General features: G+C 34.4%; 1 protein-coding gene across 1 annotated transcript in view; it reads right to left on the reverse strand.

Moving 5' to 3' along the window:
• Positions 1-7461: 7461 nt before the first annotated feature.
• Positions 7462-22214, reverse strand: part of LOC410369 (platelet binding protein GspB) — a 172550-nt gene continuing 157797 nt past the window's right edge. Inside the window, exons 4-8 of the mRNA XM_026444167.1 lie at positions 21996-22106; positions 21026-21212; positions 15711-15892; positions 10094-10334; positions 7462-9772 (exon numbers count right to left, since the gene is read on the reverse strand). Coding sequence (XP_026299952.1) covers positions 9525-9772; positions 10094-10334; positions 15711-15892; positions 21026-21212; positions 21996-22106 — 969 coding nt within the window. The 3' untranslated portion in view covers positions 7462-9524. The remainder of the gene's footprint in view (positions 9773-10093; positions 10335-15710; positions 15893-21025; positions 21213-21995; positions 22107-22214) is intronic.

Below are 22214 nucleotides of genomic sequence, written 5' to 3' on the forward strand. Positions count from 1 at the left end.
TTAACAGAGGCGAAGGTTTCTAAGTTTCTCGTCCAAATTTTCGACTTTTTAACAGGAGAATATGATATGTAAAGAGGTGGCACTAAAAATTTTAACAGAGGCGAAGGTTTCTAAGTTTCTCGTCCAAATTTTCGACTTTTTAACAGGAGAATATGATATTAAAGAGGTGGCACTAAAAATTTTAACAGAGGCGAAGGTTTCTAAGTTTCTCGTCCAAATTTTCGACTTTTTAACAGGAGAATATGATATTAAAGAGGTGGCACTAAAAATTTTAACAGAGGCGAAGGTTTCTAAGTTTCTCGTCCAAATTTTCGACTTTTTAACAGGAGAATATGATATGTAAAGAGGTGGCACTAAAAATTTTAACAGAGGCGAAGGTTTCTAAGTTTCTCGTCCAAATTTTCGACTTTTTAACAGGAGAATATGATATTAAAGAGGTGGCACTAAAAATTTTAACAGAGGCGAAGGTTTCTAAGTTTCTCGTCCAAATTTTCGACTTTTTAACAGGAGAATATGATATGTAAAGAGGTGGCACTAAAAATTTTAACAGAGGCGAAGGTTTCTAAGTTTCTCGTCCAAATTTTCGACTTTTTAACAGGAGAATATGATATGTAAAGAGGTGGCACTAAAAATTTTAACAGAGGCGAAGGTTTCTAAGTTTCTCGTCCAAATTTTCGACTTTTTAACAGGAGAATATGATATGTAAAGAGGTGGCACTAAAAATTTTAACAGAGGCGAAGGTTTCTAAGTTTCTCGTCCAAATTTTCGACTTTTTAACAGGAGAATATGATATTAAAGAGGTGGCACTAAAAATTTTAACAGAGGCGAAGGTTTCTAAGTTTCTCGTCCAAATTTTCGACTTTTTAACAGGAGAATATGATATGTAAAGAGGTGGCACTAAAAATTTTAACAGAGCGAAGGTTTCTAAGTTTCTCGTCCAAATTTTCGACTTTTTAACAGGAGAATATGATATTAAAGAGGTGGCACTAAAAATTTTAACAGAGGCGAAGGTTTCTAAGTTTCTCGTCCAAATTTTCGACTTTTTAACAGGAGAATATGATATGTAAAGAGGTGGCACTAAAAATTTTAACAGAGGCGAAGTTTCTAAGTTTCTCGTCCAAATTTTCGACTTTTTAACAGGAGAATATGATATGTAAAGAGGTGGCACTAAAAATTTTAACAGAGGCGAAGGTTTCTAAGTTTCTCGTCCAAATTTTCGACTTTTTAACAGGAGAATATGATATTAAAGAGGTGGCACTAAAAATTTTAACAGAGGCGAAGGTTTCTAAGTTTCTCGTCCAAATTTTCGACTTTTTAACAGGAGAATATGATATGTAAAGAGGTGGCACTAAAAATTTTAACAGAGGCGAAGGTTTCTAAGTTTCTCGTCCAAATTTTCGACTTTTTAACAGGAGAATATGATATTAAAGAGGTGGCACTAAAAATTTTAACAGAGGCGAAGGTTTCTAAGTTTCTCGTCCAAATTTTCGACTTTTTAACAGGAGAATATGATATGTAAAGAGGTGGCACTAAAAATTTTAACAGAGGCGAAGGTTTCTAAGTTTCTCGTCCAAATTTTCGACTTTTTAACAGGAGAATATGATATGTAAAGAGGTGGCACTAAAAATTTTAACAGAGGCGAAGGTTTCTAAGTTTCTCGTCCAAATTTTCGACTTTTTAACAGGAGAATATGATATCTAAAGAGGTGGCACTAAAAAAGTTTAACAGAGGCGAAGGTTTCTAAGTTTCTCGTCCAAATTTTCGACTTTTTAACAGGAGAATATGATATGTAAAGAGGTGGCACTAAAAATTTTAACAGAGGCGAAGGTTTCTAAGTTTCTCGTCCAAATTTTCGACTTTTTAACAGGAGAATATGATATGTAAAGAGGTGGCACTAAAAATTTTAACAGAGGCGAAGGTTTCTAAGTTTCTCGTCCAAATTTTCGACTTTTTAACAGGAGAATATGATATGTAAAGAGGTGGCACTAAAAATTTTAACAGAGCGAAGGTTTCTAAGTTTCTCGTCCAAATTTTCGACTTTTTAACAGGAGAATATGATATTAAAGAGGTGGCACTAAAAATTTTAACAGAGGCGAAGGTTTCTAAGTTTCTCGTCCAAATTTTCGACTTTTTAACAGGAGAATATGATATCTAAAGAGGTGGCACTAAAAATTTTAACAGAGGCGAAGGTTTCTAAGTTTCTCGTCCAAATTTTCGACTTTTTAACAGGAGAATATGATATGTAAAGAGGTGGCACTAAAAATTTTAACAGAGGCGAAGTTTCTAAGTTTCTCGTCCAAATTTTCGACTTTTTAACAGGAGAATATGATATTAAAGAGGTGGCACTAAAAATTTTAACAGAGGCGAAGGTTTCTAAGTTTCTCGTCCAAATTTTCGACTTTTTAACAGGAGAATATGATATGTAAAGAGGTGGCACTAAAAATTTTAACAGAGGCGAAGGTTTCTAAGTTTCTCGTCCAAATTTTCGACTTTTTAACAGGAGAATATGATATGTAAAGAGGTGGCACTAAAAATTTTAACAGAGGCGAAGGTTTCTAAGTTTCTCGTCCAAATTTTCGACTTTTTAACAGGAGAATATGATATTAAAGAGGTGGCACTAAAAATTTTAACAGAGGCGAAGGTTTCTAAGTTTCTCGTCCAAATTTTCGACTTTTTAACAGGAGAATATGATATCTAAAGAGGTGGCACTAAAAATTTTAACAGAGGCGAAGGTTTCTAAGTTTCTCGTCCAAATTTTCGACTTTTTAACAGGAGAATATGATATTAAAGAGGTGGCACTAAAAATTTTAACAGAGGCGAAGGTTTCTAAGTTTCTCGTCCAAATTTTCGACTTTTTAACAGGAGAATATGATATGTAAAGAGGTGGCACTAAAAATTTTAACAGAGGCGAAGGTTTCTAAGTTTCTCGTCCAAATTTTCGACTTTTTAACAGGAGAATATGATATGTAAAGAGGTGGCACTAAAAATTTTAACAGAGGCGAAGGTTTCTAAGTTTCTCGTCCAAATTTTCGACTTTTTAACAGGAGAATATGATATTAAAGAGGTGGCACTAAAAATTTTAACAGAGGCGAAGGTTTCTAAGTTTCTCGTCCAAATTTTCGACTTTTTAACAGGAGAATATGATATCTAAAGAGGTGGCACTAAAAATTTTAACAGAGGCGAAGGTTTCTAAGTTTCTCGTCCAAATTTTCGACTTTTTAACAGGAGAATATGATATCTAAAGAGGTGGCACTAAAAAATTTAACAGAGGCAAGGTTTCTAAGTTTCTCGTCCAAATTTTCGACTTTTTAACAGGAGAATATGATATGTAAAGAGGTGGCACTAAAAATTTTAACAGAGGCGAAGGTTTCTAAGTTTCTCGTCCAAATTTTCGACTTTTTAACAGGAGAATATGATATCTAAAGAGGTGGCACTAAAAATTTTAACAGAGCGAAGGTTTCTAAGTTTCTCGTCCAAATTTTCGACTTTTTAACAGGAGAATATGATATTAAAGAGGTGGCACTAAAAATTTTAACAGAGGCGAAGGTTTCTAAGTTTCTCGTCCAAATTTTCGACTTTTTAACAGGAGAATATGATATCTAAAGAGGTGGCACTAAAAATTTTAACAGAGCGAAGGTTTCTAAGTTTCTCGTCCAAATTTTCGACTTTTTAACAGGAGAATATGATATCTAAAGAGGTGGCACTAAAAATTTTAACAGAGGCGAAGGTTTCTAAGTTTCTCGTCCAAATTTTCGACTTTTTAACAGGAGAATATGATATTAAAGAGGTGGCACTAAAAATTTTAACAGAGGCGAAGGTTTCTAAGTTTCTCGTCCAAATTTTCGACTTTCTAACAGGAGAATATGATATCTAAAGAGGTGGCACGTAAAAATTTTAACAGAGGCGAAGGTTTCTAAGTTTCTCGTCCAAATTTTCGACTTTTTAACAGGAGAACATGATATCTAAAGAGGTGGCACTAAAAAATTTTAACAGAGGCGAAGGTTTCTAAGTTTCTCGACCAAATTTTCGACTTTTTAACAGGAGAATATGATATGTAAAGAGGTGGCACGTAAAAATTTTAACAGAGGCGAAGGTTTCTAAGTTTCTCGTCCAAATTTTCGACTTTTTAACAGGAGAATATGATATCTAAAGAGGTGGCATGTAAAAATTTTAACAGAGGCGAAGGTTTCTAAGTTTTTCGTCCAAATTCTCGAAAAAATATTGTCCCATGATGTTTCTTGTCCAATATCCGCACCAAACATTGACACATTGTAGGTGCATTTGTTTTTCGCTAATCACACGTAGGTTCTCCGATCCCCAGCACGGCAATTTTGGCGATTAACAAAGCCATTGTGGTAAAAATGTACTTCATCGGTTAGGATTATTTTGCTCAAAAAACTTGCATCCACTTTTTATTGATTAATAATCCATTCCACGTTGTTGTATCGTATAACACTTCATTTTCACTAACCTAAACTCTCAAGAGTCAAACTGTTCTTTTTTCAGGGTTGGCAACAACTGAATGCAAGAATGGCGGTAAATTCAAATCTTGCGTTAATTTAGGCACATCTTTTATAAGATGGGAATATGTTAATTAATGTGATGAATTTTTGTTATTGTGGTTATTTATTCTATATCTGGCTAGGATTTCGATTTTTCTATTAGTGAAAATTGTAGTTTGTTATTTCAGATTTGGAATGTATAGGATTATAGGAATTTTGGAAAATAGGAAATGATTAATAAATAATCTTATAAATCCTTTTATAATTTTGTTTTATTTCAATTATATATATACAATTTGTATACATTTTATTGTTACATTTTATATATTTTATTTCACACAATCTTGCTCTTCTGTTTTCTGTCTTTCATTTCTTCGCTGGTTTTCCCATTTTTTCGTTGCGAATTATCACCAAATTATCCAAAACAATCCAGGGATTAGTGTTGATAGCCACAGCCAAAGACGTGTTGATTTTTTTTGAAGCATTCTTGACATTATTTCGATGAAGTGAAACGTGCTCGTTGTAAAAAATGTGGGTTACCGGCTCGTTAGTATTTCTATAAAAAAGAAAAAGTAGCATTAATTAGTATAAGATAGAATTTTCAATTGAACACAAACGAAAGTGGAACGCATCGTTGCGATTTTACTTTTAATTCATAATTAAAATAAATAATTATAATAAAATTTTCTAATAGAAAATATTGTTGATTGTTTCACGATCTTAAATTTTAGAGATAATATAAATAATATTCTGTCTATAAATCTAAATTTTTTTATATACTCTCAAATTTAAATTAAAATAATATGTCAATTTTAAGATAATTCTAAAATTTTAATCCATTATGAATAAATTTCTTTAATAAATCCAGCGTATATCTTACTTATTTCTTTTAAATTTTAATTCCATTAAATCTACTTTTACACTTTTTTACACTTTTTTACATTTAAATCTACTATTTTACACTTTACAAATAAGAAATAAAATTTACACGAATTTTCCTATCAAAGTTAAATCTCATTCTTGATCGATCGTTGGACTACCCTTCACTGTAAACAAGTCTCGACGTTTTACGGCTGTTTCAAGATTTCCGGAATGCGATCCAATTTACGATAACGATCCTTATCCTCCCGATACCCGTGCGACGTAGGATAGCTCCGAGGATCGAGGACAACCTTGCAGAACGTTCATATGCCGTCCACGCAATTCTCGCTGACAGTTCTTGGGGATGATTGGAAACGTTTCACGATTCCTCCTGCGATTTACATGCTTCCTTTACGATCATTCTGCTTTCAATGACTTCTGTTGTCTACTCGCCTCGAATATATTTCTATTTCGTTCTTGCAAGATCTAATTAAATTGGTTGAACGATACGAACCTTAAATATTTTGTATTTGTTGGAAAGATGGTTCATTATTACTTTCAATAATTTTTAAATGTATAAAGTTTTTCTTTTCCTTCTTAATCTTGCGATTCTTGCGCTCTTTGTAAACTTTGAATTCAATTAATGATACATACGTACATGTATACTTTTGATTTTCTTACGAGACTTCTCGAGAGGAAGGATATAAAACATACGAAGGTCGCTGATGAAGTTAAATTATGCAAATTTTACGAGAAGATACCGTAATGGAATCGAATTTCACGAAATCCTGTTTTCTAGACTTGCTTCTTATTACGATAAAATTTTCATTGACCGAAAGAAGTTTTGATTTAATCAAAATCTGTATATAATTTTATAATCCTTGAATAAATTTTAATGTTAATAAAACAATTTTTGTTATTTAATCAAACCCTTTGATCCTTGATAATATTTCAATGTTGAATTTATTATTTTCGATCTTTATAAATCTTCTTTCCTTCGTTTCATCATTCGAGAAATACTTATGAACGAAGATTTTGGAATTATTTTTTAGAAAGTCAGATATCGTGGACGAGAGTAATTATTGTTCGAATTTATAAAATAATACAGATAGATGAAAAAAAGAAACAGGTGAAAGTTTTATAATGACAATCATCGAACTGTAATAGATCTCTCCTTACAAATAAATAAATTATCGGAAAGTAGCAAAAAAAAAATAAATAAATAAATAAATAAAAAATAAAGAAAAATAATCTCAAACGTAGAAATGCAATTTACATACGATTAAATTTCCTATAACTCTGACTCCTTGTTCTTCCACGTTTATTTTATGAAATACATAAAAATAATCATTTCCATTTTGAATAAAAAATATTTCCAATATTAATATTTATGATAAATTTATCATCAATTAACCAACGATTGATAAAATTGATTAAAATTGTTTGCTCAGAGTTAACAATTTTTCTTTTTTTACTAATTTCCATTCAAACAAGTATTTTCAATCAAACTCAAAGATGCATCGATGTGTTGGAATGCATTTATTTTTCTTTATGGAATGCGATGGAAGCAGGCTAATTAACACGGTGGAGTTAAACGGAGTTGGCAATAATGGAGAAACAAGAAAACGAAGAGGATGATATCATCGTGACAATTCGTTCGTAAGTTCATTCGCAATTAAATCGACGGGAGACCGGGACTTTAATTGAGATCTGCATTCTCGGCCAATTATTCACGCACTTCTCCCGTGAAAAATGCAAAAATGTTCTATTAAAACACTTTCCTTCCCTTTTTTCTTCGAGAATATTAAATTAAACGAAAGCTATTTTTTAATTGCCTCTATCTGCCTGCATCTCTCGTTTAAATTAAATTATTTATATTTTAATTAATTATATATTTTAATCTTGATTTTGCCACGGCTTGAGTTATTTATTTATTTAGATATTTTTTTCTCTAGTTTATTATTAAGAGAGAAATCTTCTATTCTTGAGGGGAAAAAAATTCCTCTCGAGAAAAAAATAAATATTTCTGTACAAGAGATTGACAGGGAGGAAGAAATTTTTTTTTATAAAAGCGTAAGAAAGAGAAATAAAATTCGTATGGGATTTACGACAACGTTTACTGACAAAAAAAAAACTTCTTATAATAATTGAGTTTACATACAATATTCTTGTATTTTTTTGGGGGATGGGGGGGTGTAACAAAGAACAATAGGCAAAAAAAAAAAAAAAAAAGAGGAAATAGGAAAATAGTGTATATACAATCGGATCGCAGAGCAACGTCTCCAATAAAATCTAAAATAAAATAATAATTACTTCTCTTCGATATTATCGGAAGCGAGGTTGAAATTCTCGAAGAGAACTTTGAATCGACGTTGACGTAGAAAACTTAATAAAAATAATCAACCGCGAATGATGGGGCTTTGATCGGTTTTTAAAATACGCATGTAAAGAAAAAAAAAAAAAGAAAAAGACACAAAAAAAGAAAATATCACAATCCACAAGAATTAATAAAATTTACACGTGCTCGAGGACCAATCGCCACCCCACACGCATCGAGAAAGACTAGAATGATTAAGAATATAACTCGACGATTGAAACTTTTGTAAACGTTCGTGCTTAATGATGATACAATAATAATAATAATAATAATAATAATAATAATAATAATTATTATAATAATAATAATTATAATAATAATAATAATAATTATTGTTACAATAATCGATATAAACTATGATGGAACGATAGAAAAAGATCGCATTTATTTTTTTTTTCAAGATTTTGTTTTTGATCGACGTGATGCGTTTATGTACAATGGAAAAGAATATGAAAAAATATATAATACACATATAAAACGATATACACCCTTGCTCAAAGTTTTCTATAAAATTCATTATATTTCTTTCAAATAAAGTTAAATGTTGATTTAATTTTCTACGTGAAATGATTTTATCACGAGATAATTTTATCGTACGAGACGACGATTGCGATTTTTGAGCAAAAATGAAGATCGCTCGATTGATACATTGTGATACTCGATTCATGTTTGATTGCAATTGTGCAATTGATCGTTTATCGGAGCTTTTCTTCGAGCAATTTTTTTATTTTTATTATTATTCGTTAAATATACATATCTATGAGCAAACGATGTTTCTTTTTTTTTTGTTTCTACATTTTTTACAGCATGTTTTTTTTTTTTGTTTAATTTACAGCATTACTTTATTATCGATAAATCGTTAAAACTATTAACGAAAAACACCGATAGGAACGAATCTTCGACGACTGGCGCATTGATTGAACAAGGAGAGGAGATACGTTAGAATAATACTAAACGAAATACTTAGAAAAGAATCTTAGATGTTTTCTCCTCGTTGGAAAAAAGAAACAGCGAAGAAACACGGGTCTTATCTTTAACTGTACATGTCATATCATTATTCTATTTTCATATTTGCATTGTTAGATCATTCGTTTTATCTTGGTTTTCAACGCCGAAACAACATTCACGCAACCACTCTGTCCTTTCTTCATTTTGCATCTCATGCAAAAATATTTTAATATTTAACTCGTCTTTCACGAGTTTCATATTCAACGTATTAGCACTTTTTCTTCGTATGCACCCACGTCAAAATATTTCGAAGAACAGGGCATTGTCATAGTTCCAGAAAACTTTTACAAAAAGTTACAATATATAAAATCTACAGATGTTCTCTCTCTCTGTCAGAAATTTCCTCCAAGTATAAAATCCTTACAAGAAAAAAAAAAATTAGAACAACATGGACGGATTGTATAACAATTCTTCACGAATATTTAAATATCAAATAACAAAAATTTAAATACAAAGACCTATTCTGCGTAAAGATTTTCACAATCGACTGCTTTTCCTTGTCAAAGCGTGTAAAAAAAATCGCGTGTAAAAGAAACCAGTTTACAGTTTTCCTCCAGCAACAGGCTACACATGAACAGAAACATCACGCCACTCGTACAATTATCGATTAAGTGTCGATACCTTACAAACGAATACGATTTCAAAGGTATTCGAGTCGTTTCAATATCCATTAATCGATATCGATGTAGATCCACGCGCGACGCCCTCGATCGATCGTCGAAATGGAAGATAAATAATTTCCAAGGGATTCTCGCTTCGAATCGAAACGAATCGGTTCAATCGGTGCATTCGGATGCGAAACTCTCGAGGTCCACGTAATGTCCGTTCATATTGTCCTCGAGAAGCTGGGCCAGATCCCTTCTCAACGTTTGGAATTCCGGCCTCCTGTCCGGATCGGCGTGCCAACACCTGGATATCACTCTGAACAGCTCGCTTCGACAGTGCGAAGGCCTCTCCAGTCGATAACCGTTCTGCACGTTCCGCATCACTTCCCGTGCCGTCATGTCCGGGTACGGTGTCGAACCTGTAAACCAAGAATTTGTTCCTGTGACGAGGCTGATAACGAAATCAATTTGATACCTGAGAAATATCGTAACCGGAGAAGATTCTATAATATCCTTTCTGAACTGATATCGACATTCGTTGAAACGAGAATTAGGATTGTAGAGATGTCAGATCTAGAAAGATCTAGAAGATCTGTCACGAATCTAAAAAGTTGAAAGTTGTTGGGGAAAGAAAGAATTCATGTTATAACTTTTAAACAATATCTTCTTGATTCTTCTTAATAATAACAAATTTTGAGAGAGAGAATTGAAATAATTTATATTATATTATATATGCATACCCAGGGTGACAATCTCCCACATCAAGATCCCAAAGCTCCACACGTCCGTTTTGGTGGTGAAGAGGGAGTAGATCAACGACTCGGGCGCCATCCACCTTATCGGCAACGCGTTTCTGCCATGTCTCGTCTCGATCACCTCTCCATCCCCGTCCGCGAATCTGGACATACCGAAGTCAGCGATCTTGCACAGCTTGTTGTGGTCCACGAGCACGTTCCTCGCGGCGAGATCGCGGTGGATGATCTGCAAAATCGAATAAAAACACGCAGGCTCGATCAACATTCTTCTCCTCCGTGCAAGCTAGTGACCGCAGGTGGATGTTCTGTTACGCAACCATCCAACCGTACCCCTCCCCTCCCCCCATCACGCGCGTAGTGTCGAGTAACAGGACGCGCGAAATCGAATCCCCGCCGAAGAAAAATTCTTTGACCCTTTAAGATCGATTTATACCGATAAACAATTCATAATTGAATAATCTGTGGGAGAAGAATAAGAAGAATAAGAAAACTATGCGTCACTTGGTTTAATATTATTAAATTTCTTGGATATGAAAATAGAATGAAAAATTATTGCAACTGTTTTCTTTAATATTCCAACAATCTTTACGCCTTCTCAATTAATTAGATTAATGGTAATATTTTTTACTGGAAATGACGGCTTCGATTTAATATCAATCTAGAAAGAGAGAGAGGCAAATTATCATTGTCCATTATCGACAATCGGAAGCAGACAATGTCCGAACGATTGGACTTTACGACACTCGGATTTCGCGTTGTTGGCTTCGTAATACAGCAGCAGCGGACACGTTATTGCATATTATTTATCGCAGCAGCTGATTTATCGCGTGTTCGTCGTACTGTTATTCGCCGCGGAAGCTGGATTTGATTTATTTTACGTTCGAGCGTGGCCATGCCCGTCGCGCGCCTCCATTCGAAATTGCTCGCCGCGTGAAGTTTAATCGCGTCGTTTTGGATAAGAATCGAGACGATGCTCGATCATTCGTTGCGATAAGCGTTATCGTAAATGGTAATTCGAAATTCTTCATGGGAAACATGAAAAAAAAGTCGAGCAAGCGAAATTTCAACGATTACACGAGTTTACTTTCAAACTCTTGTTGGCTATTCACAGATCAATAGTATCTTTTTCATCTCAATTCGTGATAAAGTGATGATTCAATTTCATTCCATACGAAATTGAAAGCGTTTCTCGTTACTCTAATCATAATTAAAAAAAATTCTTCCACGAAACGATTCCACCACGATACAAGTCCGTAATTCTCGAAGAAAGAAAGATTATTTTTAAGCCGATAATAGGAGAAATAATCAATTCGCCAACCGAGAGATCCAACGAATGGGCCCGTTCAACCGTGGCCAATGCTAATGAACTTGCGGCTGCTCAATGTCAAGGCGGACTGGATGTACGCCGAGCGTCTCTGCTCCTCTACGTTCCTTTAATGACTTCATCTTCTAGATTTATAGCGCGAGCGCGAAAAACCCGGACGCGACTCCATTTGTCGTCGTATCTCTGCGTTTTTGTTAGCGAGCAACGTATTTCACGTCGGATGAAAAATGTATTTTCGCGGCCGAGCCTCGCGTAACGTAAAATTATTTATCGTGTATCCTGGTGCTACCATGTCGTTGATATTTATAAACGTGACGAGCAACCGTGTCGCTTGTGCGGGTGTACGCTGCTCGAACGTCTTGATCTTTGAACCGAATGGAAATATTATTTATCATTGACAACATCTTAGGATAATATAGCCATCGAAGGGGTCGAAAATTGTAGCTGAGATGATGATGAATCCGTTCTCTAATAGATCTCTCCTAATGGATTCTTCGAACGATCAACGATGAACTGAACGAGATGATGTCGAGTCTTAAACATTCTACAATTTTTTAGAAATTTAATTTCTGAAAAAAATTTTATGGTAGAGCGAGCAACGTGTGTATGAGTATCCTTGAGAACGGAGAATATTCGTCACAAGTTGATGCGTATCGAAGAGTTAAATACTTTATTATTGCAAAATACGAAAAGTGAAAGAAATAAAGAAAAAGAAGAAGAAGAAAAAAAGACATTGACATTCTACGGTTTAAGTCGCAATATTTTTATATACGTGTCGCACTGATAAATAATCTGAAACTGCTTGGACATCTTTATTGCCCATGCACTGTTATCTTTATTATGCTTGTAGAAAGAAACATTGTTTTTCCAGTTACAACGCTTTGTTTCAAAGAGCCAACTGTTCTCTGTATTTTTCTTTTCTCCTCCAATACATGTAGCTTGCACGAATACAGCACGAAGGACGGATTTTTATATAAAAATTACGAAAATACTTGCTCAAATATTTCGAAAAAATTAATTCAAAAAATTGCACAACTGCAAATTATATTCCACTTCGCGTGGAAATATCCGTGTTAATATTAATATTTAACGTATTTGAAGATAAATATTTTGTCGAGGATAACATCCGTATTTTAATTTGACAACTTAAACGACACTCGTGTAATTTAAGCATCTTAAGCCAATAAACCTTCCACTGTTTCGCGGCTTTAAATCATTTCATCTCGTTCGTGAATCAGCTATAGCTTCCACATTCAATTAAGGATTTCCTATGTATATCGGCCTTCGCAGGAATTTCTACGAACTCGTATATATAATCTTTGATTGAAATCGAAATCCTTGCTGTACGGTTGCTGTTAAGTCGTTCTTCCAACTACCAACACCGGATACTGATTCCAATCGAAACTTCCTTCGATGCCTCGAGCATTCCACGCCGTATCGATTTGTGGATCGTAACCGGTCGATGATGATGTTTAAATATTTCCTATACCCTCTGCCTCTTTCGCCTCGCCTTCGATTCTAATTGTAATCGATATTCAATAATTAATATCGTCGCTATTGTTTCCTTTTTTTTCTTCCTCAGAACAATAGGATTTTGAATCCTACTCGTATGAAACGTTGCAAAGAATCTGAGTAACGAATTAATTTTCCAAAAAGAAGTAAAATGTATCGAAAGTAAATTTGATCGAACAATTATCAAATAAATATATATACGTTCAAAATGGCGGTTATTAGAGGAAAATGACTCATTTTTTTTTTATCAAAGAGATTCGATTACTGAATCATCAATATAAATCCATAAAAAAAAAAAATAATTTGCATTTCGTGATTCACGAATGTTTTAACTGTACGCTTGGATTTGTTATTCTAATTTTCTTCGGCAAAGAAAATCTTGGAGAGGGTTATAAGGGATAGATGACACGACAGAAGCACGAACCAGTCGAGCGAATTATGGAAATGAAGTAGATACGGATCAGGTACTTAGCTAGCTTATATAAATTAGCATATATACATATCAAACGTTAAATAAACCAGTTTCTCAAGAATTTTCATACTATGCAAAAACTCCCTCTTATAATCTCCGCTACGTTCTTATTTTCCATCGCTGCACCTCCTGTATCTATAAGATATTTTACGATCCTTCTTTTTCTTTTTTTTAATTTTCCAAATACTCGCTAATTTATTTATTTGTCATATGTAAAAAGAAAGGGAAAAAAAACCGTTTATTTCCATTGCAATTGAGGAGCAATTGAAAAAATATTATCGAATCGGAAGAATTTTATTCTCTTCCAAGGACAAGTGCATCGTTTATGGTTTATTTTTCACGAATATCGAATTACCGGCGTGTCAGCGTTAATCGTTTTTCGAGGAACGCAAAAGTTAATCTCTTGAAGTCAGCAGACGATCAATAATTATTCATCGGAAGGAAAACGAAACGTTGCATTCCGATATGGAGAAGACTCTTACTCATAAACTTGACGAAACACTTTTCTTAACTTTCGATATCTTTTAAAGTACATAATTCAAATTTTTATGACCATTTTCTTTTTTTTACGTCATTGGATGTCGATATCCCCTCTCCTTTTTTCTTTTTTAAATAATATAATGAAAAATTATGTTCGAACACGAGAGTTTAGCAAGGATACAAGTAGGCGAAAAAAATTTTACAGCCTCGACTTGGAAATATTATTTAAAGGAAAAGATGTCCATTAAGTGTCGTCGGATGCATAAAAATATTTATTTTACGTTTCTAAAGCGAATCTGAAGCGTCAAGTGAAAGGTTACAACCATAAACGTGCTCGTGTCACTTCAATCGTGTCACATTATCATTTCATCGAATTTTTCGCTTCGAAAATCGGCAGATAAAAAATTCGACGACTAATACTGGAAACTGCCTCATTCCCTATTCAGCATGCTTCAAACTCGTAGATATATTTTTAACCTAATTTGCATACCTAATCTCGCAATCACGAGAGATCATTTCTATTAGAAAATTAAGATCTTTGCAAAATTCTTTGACATCTTCATACAAATTTTTATATAAGATACTTGCGAAAAAACTTTGTGTAAGATATGCAGAGAGAATTCCAAGAATTTTTTTCCTTCTTTCTATTTCTTTTTTCATACCAGAAAAAATGAACAATTTTATCACGTTTATGATAATAAAATTTTTAACACACGAGTTAAAAATTTTTGTTATCTGTCTGTAATATCATGGATCCCTCACCCATTGACACAGATTCATCTGACGAAATGAAAAGTTGGCCCCAATCTTCACGACGTTAAGATAATATTTGAAGCGCAAATACGAATGTTTGCCATTCCATCGTTTTTTCACTCTCGACCTTCAACTGTGACGTACAGGCAACCTCGAAGGACGAGGGATTTTTTTATCTTTTCACGCTCGCATCCCATTTACGAAACTTTCATTCGATCTCAAAGCCAAGATTTTCAAAAGCCAAGCTTCGTGGCTTGGTTATCGAGAAGAGATTTTGATTTATGACCTTTCCCCTTCTATTTTTACGAGATGGGTTCGTAATATTATTAAGGATATTCCTTAATAAAAGAATTAAATTTATTTTCTTACGAGAATTCGTATTCGTACAGTAAATTTTCTTCGGGATAAAAAAATCTTCCGACGATAAATAACGTATCGGATATTTAGTTTAATTGTTGAAATTTTACGCTCGGATTCGAGGTATATCTCTACGATGAGATATAGAATTGAAAAAGGGATGAGAAACGAGATCAACGTGGCTTGAAGTAACAACATCGGGGGCGATACACCTCGATATAATGTTACAGTAAGTAGACTGTCGCTGTATCGTTTTGGCTCCGATGCTAAGACCCTTTGAACACGCGAGCATACATGGTCATAATAAATTTTCGGCCCCGAGAAGGGGATAAGCGTAAATGGAAATACAAATAGGGGGAGGTAATAATTTAAAACTCGGCCACGTACTTTCAATATTTCACGGATATTGAAAATATGAACGGCTCGCGTTTATTAATACTATTAAAAATGAATAAATCAACGAGAGTGTAATATAACGAAACTAACATACTTCATCGTGAAAAAAGAGTATCGAAATTAAAAAAAATTATCTAGGAATAGCAAACTTATATAATTCGTTTCTCAGTTTTCCAATTCCAAATATCAAATTAAATAAATACAAGAATTTTTCAAAAACGAAACAACAATCTCCTCTATGCAACAGCCTTCGAATTTAGTTAAAAAAAAAAAAGACCGAGCAAAAGTTATCAAAATTGCGATCTCACCTTTTTCGACGCAAGATACTCCATCCCTCTCGCCACGCAGTACCCAAACACGGTGAGATCCCTGGATGTAAGCGCCGCTGAGTCCTCGCTGAAATTGTAGAAATCCTGCCTGGTGCGATGATCTCGAAGATAGGCCAGCAATTTCCCGTACATCACGTACTCGAGTATGAGATAATGAGGCTCTGCGAACAAAAACCGTGGCCACGATTATCAAATTACACGGATCAACAGAATTAATTGGGACGATCTGGAAAGTTTCGCGTTCGATCGGCGTTAAACTCGGCGAGGGGGAGGGGAGGAGGAGGGATTAGAGGACGCGAAGGGCCGTCTCTCTCGCCCGCACGGGGCCCTTCGGGTAATTTAACCGGAGCACTTTCGGGTCGCCCGGTGGGCAGTATCCGGCTGATTGTAACTTATGGCCCCACTTCTGCACGGCCCCACGAGCTCGTAACTTTCATATTAGGCTAGCATTACCTCCCTCTAATAACTTTCGTTTGTTAAGGAGCGTTTCTTTTCTGCGTTCCCCGCTTCGTTCCGCACGAATCGAGGCGTGCGTGCATCGTCGAGTCACAATATTTGCACGGCGAGAAGTGGTAACCGCCGCTCGAATAATACAGCAACAGAAATTTTAACCTTAATGTTAGGTGGATAAAGGAGAATTGGCGTGGATCATCTTTTCCAAAAAATTGAGAAAATTTTTTATTGAAGCGTGGAAGAAGTGATTGTAACTCTTGAATTGTATTTGTAATTTTAATCATCATTATGCAAGTTGTTATATACGAGGAATTTTGATTAATTTTCCATTTTCGAAAATCCTTATAAATATTCTTAATCGCGTATTTTAGAAAATGATCAAAGCTAATTTACGGATGAATCATTCCTGGCATCCAAGTATCCCAACGTGTTTCGCACTTGGACTAATAGGGTTCCAGATAAATGGCGCGGCAGGCCGTTTCAACGAAATGGGTAAAATTTGTCACCAGGTAATAATATCATCGTATAATTATCACAACACGTGGTAATTTGTCTCCTTTCATCTGTTTCTTGTATTTCACCCAATTATTTATCTCCTAATTTGTACAAGAATTGTATCAATGCTTGTATTTCGACGTTATTACCATTTTTCTTCTGAAAAATAATATCAAAATTCTTCGAATATCCTATAATTATCAGAGAAGTTCATAAATTATATTTTTCTATCCATTTGAAAAAAACGATGGAGCCTCTTTACACGCTTCTCCTTTTCGTTTTAGCTCGTTGAAAGGGATCCCTTTTTGACAAGAGGCGGCCGTCAAAGGACGAAAACGTCGTTCAAGAGGAATTCGAACGTGCCCACCATGACCGAAACGATAAATACGGGGGCCCAGAAATTTAGATGTCGTAAATCTTGCTTCACGCAGCCGTGTTTTCTTTCTTCTACGCGCTTCGAAGGAGGGTTAAGGGTGGGGCTGCCCGCCCTCCCCCCCTTAAAACGAACACTTCGCGTCCTCGACGGACCTTGAGGATCGTCCACAATTATTAAAACTGTTCCTTTCAAACTCCTTTCCGTACAATGTATACGAATTGTTGCAATAATCGTTGAAATAAATGAACCATCTCAAAACCAAGATAAAATTTACAGATGAATTTTTTTTATTATTTATTTTATACAATTTTATTTATTTTTCTTCCCAAATACGTGTTCTTGAGATTCTTTATTTGACATCTTAATTTAAAAAAAAAAAAATATCTCAACTTCTATATTTGACTTTATTTATTTTTCTTCTAATTCTTCAAGATTTGATCTTTCGTTTCTAAGATTTTAATTAGAAAAATCATTTCATTTTTTTATCTTTATTTCTTTTTTAATTCTTTATTTACGTTCTTTTCCAATAACTATTCAATATTCCCAAGATTTTAATAATTTTTTTTCGTTTTATTTATTATTTTTCACAGAGAGATTAACGATTACACAAATTTCTCTTTGCGTAGAAATTTAATTTAATCTCCCCTTTTCAAAATTAAACTTAATAATCTTCAAGAGAGACACTTTTCAAAGATTAGGAATCGCTAATTCCATAAATTTTGCTCACCTACTATATATATTATTTATTATTTTATTATTTATTTATTATTTTTCATAGAGAGATTAATGACAATTACACAAATTTCTCTTTGTAGAAATTTGTACAATTGCGTAGAAATTTAATTTAATCTCCCCTTTTCAAAATTAAATAATTAATAATCTTCAAGAGAGACACTTTTTAAAGATTAGGAATCGCTAATTCCATACAATAAATTTCGCTCACCTACTATACGTATTACTCGATCGCGCAATTTTTCCAAGCGTATCAAGCTATTTCCCACTAGGGGGTTAAATTTTATGCTATTACTAGACCAGATCGCCACTTGATATTACCATACAATCGGGGGAAAAGGACTAGACTCGGCGCATAAATAACGATGGGACGCCGTAACGACGTCAAATCCAGATCGACGTCCATGCAGAGGGCCTGATCGTATCGATACATACGTGTATCCCCTGAAACTCGCTACGAGCGATCATTTCGACTTAATAGACGTATTGTGCCACGAGGATCCTCGCCGTGGGGACACGTATGGAAATTTATACGATGAGAGCGACGATACCGACGAGAGTCTTGCAACGAAAGACGTATAATGGGCCTCCCTCCTCCGAGCCACGGCTAAAACTTCCGAGATTGTCTCGTTTCTGTTTTGATGTCTCAACCATTGGATTTTATCGTTATAAGACGGAGTATGCTGCGTGCGATCAGGTGCATATGCAATTTTACGACTATATGCATTGTACGATTTAGACAACTCTTTGTATATATTATAATATATACACGGGGGAGGATGTGTTTCATAAAAATTTAAATTACCTATTAAAATATAATTTTTTTTTTCTTTTCATATGAAAAAAAAAATATAAACTATTATTCCGTCGTGGGATGAAAAGAAGAGAAGGAGAGATGATTCTTCGTTCGATTCTGTAAAATTTCAATTTGAAATAGTTGTAAAGAACGTTTGATCACATCGAAAACATCGTGATGTGATAAATGAATTGCAAGAAGATGAGAATTGCATTGTATAAAAAAATCGCGTTACATAAGCTCCTAAGTATTATCCGTAATTATATATCTTCCTTCTAAATTTTCATCGTCTAACATCTTAATTCGAGACGTTACATCAACTTCCATTTCAATTTTATTTATTTTTCTTCCCAACTACGTGTTCTTGAGATTCTTTATTTGACATCTTAATTAAAAAAAAAAAAAAAAAAAAAAAATTACCTCAACTTCTATATTCTGACTTTATTTATTTTTCTTCTAATTTTTCAACATTTGATCTTTCGTTCCTAAGGTCTTAATTAGAAAAATCATTTCATTTTTTTATTTTTATTTCTTTTTTAATTCTTTATTTATGTTCTTTTCCAATAACTATTCAATATTCCCAAGATTTTCTTTGAAATCCGTCGATGCAGCAAGAACTTTCGAGAATAAACTTGGTTTATTGGTGTTGAAACAGGTGGTCATTTTTTTTTCACTCGTTTTTTTTTTTTTTTTATACGTTGTACATACATTTTGACGCAGTTTCGTGAGTGTGCAACTGCGCACTAATCGACAATTGGAAAAACGGAAACCACGATTGCAATTTATCAAGATAATTGCGATCATTGTCGGAAACAATGATTATTTAGCTATCTTGTATCGATGAATAGATTATTACCTCAATTAATCAGACACTGATTGCCCATAGACAAACAAAAAGCTATTAACATTAAGAATTTTCAAAATAATAATTGTTGAAATTATTATGTCTTCTGCACTCATAATAATAAATAATGTGTCGTAATTGATTTCTGTTGAACTTGCAAAAATATAATATTTTGTGCCATAATTCTGTTATAAAAATTCGAGTCAAACGAATTCCACGTAATTCTTTTTCCTTTTTTTTTAACCCAATTTTTAACGAAACGATGATTCATTCCATTAAAAAAGGTTAATTTTCTTTCTATCTTTCAATTTTTGCACAAACAAATATAAAATAAATAAAATAGACCTATTTGTAACTTCTTTGAACAACGGCAACAAATTAAAAAATCCAATTCAACCGACCATTGTCTCCATCGTCCAACCAACATCAGAAATTCATCAATCCCTCCAATGCCAATTTCGCGGAGGCAGTGCGCAATGCCTATTACTCAATTACAAGCGTAGATGATGGCACGTAAACAGCCGATTCTTCCACACCATTACCATCTTCTATCGATCTTCGATCTTTTTTATCCGGGAAACAATAGGGTGTGCGCGCGCGTGTATATATATATATATATAAACGATCACGATCATTTGAAGACGGAGTCTAAGGAAGAAGAAAAAAAAGAAAAAGAAAAATGTCTATCGAGTGACTCAATGACGTGGAATGCATCTCTCTGTCCCTCTTCTTTAATCCCCTAACGACGTCTTCGATATGCATTACTCCGTGTTTCACGGCGATACGATCGGTGGATGGTGAATACACGAAATCGTAAATAATCGAAGATGAGCCAGCCAGAAGAGATAAAATTGAGAGTCTATCGAAACCAGTTATCGTGATCATAGTTTTCGCGATCGCGAACGTAGCGTTTATTTTATTACATATCGATTCCTCTCGAAAACTATAACGATCTGGTGGAAAAGAAAAGTAATTCTTCGTGTTTTTCACAAACCGTGAGCGCACGACGATGATTAAATAAGATGAAACGATATTCCAAATAATGCAAATCCTTCTTTCGGCTGCGTCGAAGAGTAGGAAGATAAAATTGAGAAAGAGGAAAAAAAAGGAAGGAAGAAAATTTTGCTGCATGATTTTATCACGTGAATCCAATATCACGTCCTCGATAGAGGAATGTGTTTGTCGGGAAGACGTAGATGGATTAGTATCGTGAAATGTCACTTTTCGATTGAACGAAGATCCATCTTGGAAGCTTGATTACTTAATCACCGTGCATTTTGCAATCTCAACGAACGAGCGTGGCGGTTCGTGCACAGTTGCCGACGTTTCTAAAGTCAAGAGCAAACGAGACAAGGTCAAAAATAAATGACACGTGAATTAATAATGTGGACATACATATGCAAAAAAAACGACACTTAACTTGGCTGATTTAATGACTAGTAATAAGTGTTAAGCGCTATGTCAATTTGTATTTTGCATTTTTTCTTTTTTTCTTTTTCCGCTCGTTTTAACTTTTCGTCGCTAGGAAAGGAAAAATGATCAAACCGATGATCGAATTGATGATCGAAGCGGAATTGAAATTAGGGAACGAGCTTTACCTTGTTCCGTACAGCAACCCAGAAGAGTGACAACGTTCGGATGGCTGCCAAGCTGCTGCATGATTTCCAGTTCTCGAACCAGATCCTCCTTCTCACGGTCGGAAGCACCCTCTTTCACCGTTTTCACGGCCACTAAACGGGTCGTCCCTTGATGACCTGTCAAATCATCGGCTTCAGCCTTCCAGACCTAAGAAAATAAAAATTCACTTCTACGCTTTTCGTATAATAGGATTTTAATTATAAAGATTGAGTCCCTTGCGCGAAACTAGGTTCAAACTAATTAATTTAGTTGGTGGTATACGGTATATCAGAGTGGAAATTATTATGCAACGAATGAATTATTATCATCTAACAGAATTTTTTCAAACAACATTTCCCATTTAATTCTCTCGACCATTAAAATCGTATTAAAACCTATTACAAACGTTAAAACAAAACAAATTAAATCCTTCCCAATTAGAAGATAATTTTTATAAATTACTTAGAAAAAGAGAATGAATTACGCGATAATAAAATCCAATGTAAATAATCGATGAAGTCAATAAGGAATTAATGAGAATGACTAAAAGTAACTCGAACGTTTACTTAAAAAAAAAAAAAAAAAAAAAAAAAGAAAAACATTCGAAATCCATTATATTATCGCTTCCTCGAATTATACTGAAATTATATTTCTCGAAGGAACTTTTAGCATCGTAGATAATATCAATAATCGATCGTCAACAATCAATATCACGTATATATCTTCAAGGGATCGTTACGCATTGGAAAAATTTTGTAAGAACGGAAACGACACCGTTTCGTTCAATCGAGACGAAGAAGAAGAAGAAGAAGAAGAAGGTCGATTCAAAGCTTCGCAAACCGAATTTTCGCGCTTACAGCCGCAACGATTTATTATCACAACCACTCTCTCTCTCTCTCGAGGCCTCGAAGATGTTCCTGTCCCGCGCGAAATGGAAGACCAACTCCTTACCTGGCCGAAGTTTCCTTGGCCGAGGACCGTCTGTAACCTAAGCTTATCTCTAGGAAACTCCCATCTGGATTCTTGAGACGAAGGGGGCGGTGGTTTCTCCGCTTCGTGACACTGGAACGGGAGAAAGAAGGTGGTCGGTATATCGTATCGTATCGCGAACGATAATTATTTAAAAATGCCTGACGAATAAATCTGCGGCACATCCTCCCTTTGATGTAC

The sequence above is a fragment of the Apis mellifera genome, linkage group LG12 (assembly GCF_003254395.2).
Source record: "Apis mellifera strain DH4 linkage group LG12, Amel_HAv3.1, whole genome shotgun sequence".
NCBI lineage: Eukaryota > Metazoa > Arthropoda > Insecta > Hymenoptera > Apidae > Apis > Apis mellifera.